Source organism: Phyllostomus discolor, chromosome 5 (genome assembly GCF_004126475.2).
Source record: "Phyllostomus discolor isolate MPI-MPIP mPhyDis1 chromosome 5, mPhyDis1.pri.v3, whole genome shotgun sequence".
NCBI lineage: Eukaryota > Metazoa > Chordata > Mammalia > Chiroptera > Phyllostomidae > Phyllostomus > Phyllostomus discolor.
The window spans coordinates 36,078,832-36,087,270 of NC_040907.2; the positions used below are offsets into that span (position 1 = coordinate 36,078,832).

Consider the following 8,439-nt stretch of genomic DNA (forward strand, 5'->3'; position numbering starts at 1 on the left):
CAAGGAAACAAAGTTTATTTAGCTGGTAGTTTCCTACCTAAAGCATCACATTCTCCTTTCATTGTCTTCTACATGTATCTGTTTTACAAGCACAGTTCTGGCAATGGACTTGATCCACATGTGGTCCATTTCTCTGTGTTATGTTGATTGCTCTCAAATCAGGAATTGAAATAAGAGATTGTGGATGGTTTAACACTTACAGGAAAAATTTTCAATTTGCTTTGGTGGTAGGATGACATTTTTATCTGTTCAGATTAACACTGTCTTCGTAATGAGATTTTAAAGAGTATTCTAAAGAGATCACTTCTCTAAAAATGCTTTCTAATTTTTCTCCCTCACTCCCAACAGGTGTGTGATCTGTATGATGGACTTTGTTTATGGGGACCCAATTCGATTTCTGCCGTGCATGCACATCTATCATCTGGACTGTATAGATGACTGGTTGATGAGATCCTTCACGTGCCCCTCCTGCATGGAGCCAGTTGATGCAGCACTGCTTTCATCCTATGAGACAAATTGAGCCAGGATCTCTCATCTGACTTCAAGTGAACCGTCATTTTTGGTGGTTTTGATCTTTTGTCACTGAGCCCAAAGAGCCAGGGATTAGGAATTAAGATCATGCACAAAGTTTCCTAAAGATTTCTGAATGGCTGCAGATGTTAGGGGAAAGTATGTCATATTTTAGAAACTTATGGGGAAAAGTAGGATGGTATTTTTATGTAAAGCCTTGACCCAGTGTTTAAAAAAAGTATAATTGTATTTAGATCTTGTTATTGCTCCAGTACATAGGAATTGTGTAAAGTGTTACAGCAGCTGTACATGTTTCAATTGTGTGTGTTGAAGATTAGGAAAAAGATAGTGATTGTTTTTCCTAAATGATATAACTTTCTTCTCCCCCCAACCCTAAATTCTTTTCTCAAGTTGCTGGCATTTGGGTCAAGGTTTTATTAAAAGCTACATTTTATAACACTGGCACAAAAAAAAAGTAGTTTTAAGCTTGTTTGCACAGTTCTTTTTTTCCATTGGAAATGGAATTCATTGCCTTAGGTCTTTTTTAATAGTGTATTATTATCGTTGGGGCTGGCTCTATGCTTGAAAACCAGTTTATTTATAACCTGTTATGTGCTATATCTGTTTGCAGTTAGGAAATGCAGAATTCAAAGTGATCTCCTAGCTTGTAAGCAAACTGAGATGCACTATCCCTTTTCTATTAAAAAAATGAGATAATGTGTCAAGAAACCAACTCTAATTAAATGGGGTTTAATATTACCCTTTCTTGTGCGTTTTATCTAATTATTTTGGTTAATATGGTGATAAAAGTTAAAAGTAAAGGTAAATTTTAAATATTAAGATTTCTGATTTATTGAAATAGAATTATGCCATGAGGCTTATGTAAAAATGAAAGTGGCACCATGGTGAAACTGAGAAAAGTTTCTCAGTTTAACAATTTTGATTTATTTCTTATGACCTCCCTCCCTGTTGTCTTGAACCATAACAAAAGGATACTGCATCTCTTATTATTGTAGTGCTGAGGTTAATTGAAGTTACACAAAATGCATCTCAGTCTCATTTTTCTTGGGAAGCCCTGCTAGCTGACTGACAGGTCTGGTAAGCAAGGAGAATTAAGATAAATGTATTTCATGTTTTGCACACAAATGCAGAATTTGTATAATCACATGACTTCATAGTTGTCATCTGAAAAAAGAAGGAATTTCTCCTTTATCTTTTTCTTGCAGTTAATGTAAGAACACTGAATCTCTAAGCTTCTGAAATGTTAGAGGTAGAGATGGTCTAGTAAAGATGTAGTTGTAATGTTTTATCCACTTAGCATGTGTTTATTTTCCCTTATGTACTCAAAGGTGATTCATTTGTTCAGCTCAGTGATATACAGCTAAAAAAAAATTAGAAAAAGGAGAAGCAATTTCAACTTAACAAATCCGAAATGTTTCTTATTATTTTATATTGAGTTGAATATTTGACTCTAACACTTTTCTACATACAAAACACAAGTATCCTAAAGGTTCTTCATAACTGCATTATAGAGGAATTAAGTATGTCATAAGTACTTCTTAAAGATTTGATGTTTGACTCTACTATCCATGTGTTGGTTTGTTTTCTTATGAGCCCCATGATGGAAAGACTTCAAGATGAATTTGAGGGGGGAAATGAAAGAAATTAGATTGTCAGGTTCTGTTAAATTGTTACATGTATCTTGCTTAAGTTTTTGTTTATTAATTTATATCCACCCAATTACATAAAGCAAATTTGGAGGAAACCTGAAATTGTGTAGTATTTTTAGTGACCTTACTTTTTTTATTCTTGTATTTTCTGCTTAAATATGATGTCTGTGTCATCAAGTATTATAGCCAGACTTTTTTTCCTAGATCGTTAAATTTGGTAAATGAACTTTTTACAAAAAATCATTTTCTGTGTTATTGTTAGTCTTCTTTATGCAAGGCTTCCATCACAGACGTTTGGCAGTGATATTGAAGGAACCAGTATTGAGCTGAATACTTTTTTTTTTTTTAGGGTACTTTGTATTCTTTGATTTCAGTCATCACTTACTATGTTAAAAAACATCAATTTTGGCTTTTCCGAAGTCAAATAAAGTTATAATACAATTGTTAAGGGCTAAAGTTAGAGTTGATTACATGACAGTATTCCCCAAGTTACCTAATCCTGTCTTTAAAATAGGTACATATAGATTTAATTAATTACTTTTAAATCTCTAGGTATATATACTTTTGGGAAAGTATTTTTTATGGCTTGGCATTTAATACCATCTAATGATAGGTGTAGAAGCTTGATAACTTCGATTTTCTAAAGCCAGATGACAGGTTCATCATATTTAGATTTGAGCAAGATGTGTTCATGTTTGGCTATAGGATTTTAAATGTCTGAAAAGCCTAATAAGGAAAAAATAAAAGAATCTTACTCTTTTAAATGTAAATCCAACAAATTGAAATACTTTCAGATACTTATAGTTGGGTTCACACAAACCTTTTCAATTCAATGAGTGTTCCTTGTGGAGAACCTCTTAAAGAGGTATTATAAGACTCTCCCCTTGTATCAGTATCCCGTGTGATATTAAAACAGTATGATTTTACAGAATACAGTGAACATTGAAGTAGCAGATTATCCACGTACAAAGCTCCTTCATTAAGGAAGCATGCATTTTAAAAAAGGAATAACAATAAAATTGAAGGTAAGTTTCTTTGGCATAAATTAGAAATGTGTACAGTTTGGTGTCTACCTCTGCTTACAAAGGCACCTGGCTAGTAGTCAGTTTTTCAGTCAGCTGATTCACTTGCGTGTAAGTGCATCATAGCTGACATCATAACCTCAAGTAATTTTTTAAGCCTTTAATTTTGAAATTAGTGGACATGCGAAAAGTTGGATTTTTCATCGTAGCTCCTGAAGTAATATTAAATTTACTCATCTGAATTTAAAGATCATCTACTCTTTTACTGGGTGAGAAGGAAGCCAGAGGAAATAGTGTGTTAGCTTCCTTCTGTACCCTCTCTGGATCGCTCCCCTGCTCTAGTAGTATGCTCACCTGAACTTCCCTGAGACACAAGCCTGGTTCAGGACGTCCCCATCACAGGAGGCATGAGTGTGAGAGCCCATTAGAAGTTTAGATCCACCCGTGTATCTCTTTATATACATTTTTTTTTCCCTTAGGAAGAGGTACTCAAAACTTAAGTGCTTAATAAATGCTTGTTAAATAAAGTATAGAGTAAAAATGTCCAACTACAAAGTGTTCATTATTGCACTGAATACAATTACTGATTGACCCACTATTAAGTGAGATTTTTCTAAGAGCTATCAAAAATAGTTTCTGAAAGAATTTTTTCTCACTTCTGTATACATCAAAATATGTATTTGCCTATGCTCAGGTAGTGATTTAATGTTCACATTTGAGATTTAGACATGCTTTAGTTGTGATTTAAGCAAAACATAAGGGTTTAATCAAGTAACTGAATGTTTGGTTGAATTACATTATATAAACATCTTAGAATAGTACTTTTCCTACGTAGTTTAAAAGATACAGTAAGTTAATTTTATGTATTTAGAGAAAACTTGCTGGACTGTTTGGTAGCTCTGCACCTACAGTATTTTTAGCTAGAGAAAAATAACCTCCATCTATTTTTTTAGTTCCTAGGAGTTACATTATGACACATTAGGGTTTATATTAAAACATACGGAAGTTAGTAAATGGATGAAGCACATATATTTGGGAAATTTAATTTTTTAAATACTTTGTAATTCCCTTTATGAGAGCCTCTGAGTGTAAAGACATCTCCCCAAAATTGATTAGCCTACTTAAATTCTAACCAATCCTTTTTAAAATCACACAGGGTAATTTAAAAAATAACAACAGTATTGGGTGCTTATGGATTATTCAGAGTTTGGCTGCTCAGGTAAGAGTGCTCAGACTTTGCTTTTCCATTTGTCCTTTAGTTACTTTCTTATTCTTTAGCATGGAAATAGAAAATCCCAATGAATCCCTAAATAACCCAGTAACTGATTCATGAAGTTTTTGTTAGAGGCATCAGTGAAGTTTTACAGAAGGGGGTCAGACCTATCTGCACACTTTAATTGTCCACATTATTCTCTTGTTTGCTTTGTCACTCTGAGAAATAGTCATTAGCTCAGGACAGTAACTGGAACCATCTGATTGTTGTGATTGACAGACTAAAACCACTTAATCATATCATAAAGTTTTTTAGGAAACTTTAAGAGAGATGCTAACTTTCCTTTACATTTTTGTTTCTTGAGAAAAGTTACTGTCCACTGGAAGATGTAGTCATCTTTGGATGCTTTCCACAGAAAGTTTGTTTTCCTTTGCATACAAATGAAGAGCAAAGCAGCATTATGAATAAGGTACACTTTAGGCGTCTAAGATTGATTGTGTTCAAAGGGGGAGCAGCACCTGTTTGCTTTGAACCCCTTCTGTAACATCGGTGCTTATAGGCTCCAGGTTTCTTGGCACTGAAAAAAAGAAGTTGAAATAGGTAACTGAGGGTTTGCCTCAAGAGTGTGGTCACAGTGGTGAACTCTCAATACTTGCAAGAAGATTTGGTTGGCTTTTCTTTCCTTTTTTTTTTTTTTTTTTTTTAGATTTTTTAATTTATTTTTAGAGAGAGGGAAGGGAGGGAAAGAGAGAGGGTGAGAAACATCAATTGGTTGCTTCTTGTACACGCCCCAACTGGGAATTGAACTGGCAACCTTTCACTTTACGGGACAGTGCCAAACCAACTGAGCCACATGGATCAGAGCAGATTTGGTTGGCTTTGAAAAATGGTAAGCCCAGCTGTTCTCTGGGGACCATGTAGTAGTTAATTTAATCATTCAGGATCCCAAAGCATTGTATGAAATGAGAAGCCTGGACTATGCTATCAGAAAGACATTGAGATTACTTCCAGCACTCTCCATGCTAGAGTTGGGAGAATAGGCTACGTTCTGCCAATTCCAGAATCAGAGCCAGTCCTTGAGCTTTGACAGTGTAGAATCCTGACCTGTCTATGAGGGTCACTGAACTCAGCAGACAGAATATAGATTAATAGCTGTAGTTTTAGGGTGTGTAGTATATGGGGAAGGAAAATTATTTTTTACAAACTATTTGTCTTCATGGCCTTGCTTACACTAATAATCAATATAATGTTATCTTGACATGAGGAAGAATAATTTATAAACATTCTTTGTGGTAGTTAGCAGGTATTGTATCTAGTAGGGCATTTTGAGATGGTTTGTTATTGCAAGTACCATTCTCAGGACTATATTTCTTAAACTTTGAGTTAATAGCTTTGAAGATATTCTTGAAGTTTGGTAAGCTGGGTTTCTGATTTTTGTGACGAGCAAAGGATATGAAATGACAACTTATATTGATTCTTAGAGCCTCTCACTTAGCATATTGAAAGTATTTTTTTCCCTAAGTCTTGTAGCTGGTGAAGAGAAGATGTATTTTTATCCAGCAGTTTTACACAAAGCAGAGGTAAGTGCTGCTGGAAGCATTTGGCATGGGCACCAGCCTCCAAAATTCCAAGTTTAACCCTATATAATCCATTCTTCACACTGCAGCTAGAATAAGTTTAAGTAAATTGGATGATGTCATTCTTCCACTTAGAATTTGTATAGCTTCCCACTGCTGAGAGTAAAATCCAAACTTTTTAATGAAGAGAGTTGGCTTTCTGTCTGTCTTCTTTCATAGTACTCTACCTTCTAGCCTCATGTACTTACTTTCTTTTTTGTGCTTTCTTTTTTGTGCTTTCTAAAATATCCAACTCATTGCTATCTCAGATCTTTTGATATTAGAATTTCTGCCCTGTAGTTCACTCCCTCAGGTTGCTCCAATGGCTGGCTTATCCTCTGGACGAAACACATCCTGTTTACTTACACCATGGCTGTAATTCTGTGGTTACTTGTATGTCTTCCTCATCAGACTAAGCTCCATGAGATCAGGACAGTTGGACATTGATAGTTATTAAGTGAAGGGGAGGAGAGTGGGGAAGAAGACAGGTCCTAAGGAATCCGAGCATTTCTGGTGCCACCAAGGAAGGGAGCCACCAAGGAAGTCCCCATTGGAAAATAGGGATCTTATACACAGGATTTTTGAGGATGGCAAGAAGGGCAAAAACAACTTTCTGGCAATTCTTGTCATTAACCAGTGCCACAGGTTGAACCCACTGTCCTCATCCTTCCCTTTACCTTGGAATGTAGCAAGCCATAGTTCCTGCATATGAGCTTAAAAAAAAAAAGACATAGTGTGGCTACCTCTTGTTTTTGTCTGCGCAGTACCCCATCTAACATAGGGTCAGAGCCAAGAGATGGAGAAGCACTAGAGCCCTTGATTCAGTCATCTCCAAGGCCTACTCCACCACTGCCTTCCCACAGTATATGAGGACAAATAAACATACTCCCTTAATATACTAGGGGCTATGCTAGGGTGTTTTCATTATTTCTTTTTATTCTCAGCAATCCTGTGAAATAGTGGGCATTAGCCTCATTTTATGTAAGTGTAAACTGATTTTCAAAGCAGTGAAATAATTTCAACTAAGTTTGAATCCAGTCTGTGCTCTTTTTTCCACTACCCCATGTAATTAATAGAACTTAATGTTGGTATTTTTAGGAGAGCATGCTTTTCTCTTACTGTAAATTTGCTCATAGTCTCTTTCCATAGATAGTTGCCTGAAGGCTACAATCCAGGAGTGACAGATTTCTGGCCTATGGACCACTTTGACCCACAGATGTGTTTGGCTGGACAGCCAAACTTAAAATTTAATGCGTGTAGCATGCGATTCCCAGTTGTCAAACGTTCCTGCCTCTTACTGTCTTCACCAAACCTCTTTTAGCACGTGGCTTGCTACCCCTCCAGCCTCAATCCTGGCCTGAGCCTCTGTGTCTGTTCAGGCTTCACTTCTTGTCTGTGGAGTAGCTGACCAGAACTCCACCTGTCCATCTGGGGGATTCGATCATGCCTTTTCCTCCAGTTTCCCGTGATGATTTTGTGAGCAAATACTGTTGCTTAAGAGTTGCCTTTGATTTCTTTTGGGTTTGTCCAAGTTAGACCCCGTCCCTACCTCATGAAGCCAAGTGCCCTAGGGAAGCTGCCACACAGACATATGTTCTCTCATGTGTTCCAAGCCAAGGATTTCTGGTTGTTGAGCTTTTAGCTACTACCTTAACAGTGGCCCAAGTCACTATAAGTCAGATTCAACTTTAATCTGATCGTTTTAAGCTCCCCCAGCAATTTAGCAGAGCATGGGCAACTGCTTTGCTTCAGATCTTTATGCTTCATAGTAACTGTGGTCTTACGCAAGTTATTTGATGTTTCAGTTTTCTCGTCTGTAAAATGGCCATAATAGTCCCTATGTATTAATGTGGTTATGAGGATTAGAAATATGTAAAGTGTTCAGAATAGCAACTGGTAAATAATGAGCACTCGATACTAGCTATTTTTTCCCACCCAGAACATATATATAGTGTCTGGTGTTCAGAAGTGTTTATTAATGATGTGAAGAAAAACAAGAAAACCCAGTCCAGTCATTTGTGAGGTATTAGCTGTGACGTGTCTGATTAAACTCGAATGTCAACTTTTAGAAGTCCATTGTGACCTTCAATAATTGTTTTCACAAAGGAAGGGCTCTATTACATTTTGTCATTTGATAGTTGGCTTTATACAGTGGAGGCAATTCATAGATTGCTAAGTTAGGAATGAATTTTTCAAGCCCCCAAATGCAGCTCCTTGGACTTACCCTGTTGGGCAGTAATGAGCTTTGCACCAGATTTCGCAGGAGCTGTGCTAACCCGAGCATAATGACACTTTCCAACGTTGGAAACTGCATTTGGGGACAGGAGTGAGAAGTGCCCATTGGCTGCATGGTTTTTGAAATCCAGGCACCTCTCATTATTACTGAACTAGTGTGATGGTGCCAAGGA

At 36.5% G+C, this 8,439-nt stretch overlaps 1 protein-coding gene across 1 annotated transcript in view; it reads left to right on the forward strand.

Moving 5' to 3' along the window:
* RNF11 (ring finger protein 11) overlaps window positions 1-2,277 on the forward strand; it is a 46,948-nt gene extending 44,671 nt beyond the window's left edge. Inside the window, exon 3 of the mRNA XM_028511653.2 lies at window positions 349-2,277. Within this exon, the coding sequence (XP_028367454.1) occupies window positions 349-520 (172 nt within the window). The 3' untranslated portion in view covers window positions 521-2,277. The remainder of the gene's footprint in view (window positions 1-348) is intronic.
* The last annotated feature ends 6,162 nt before the right edge of the window (window positions 2,278-8,439 follow it).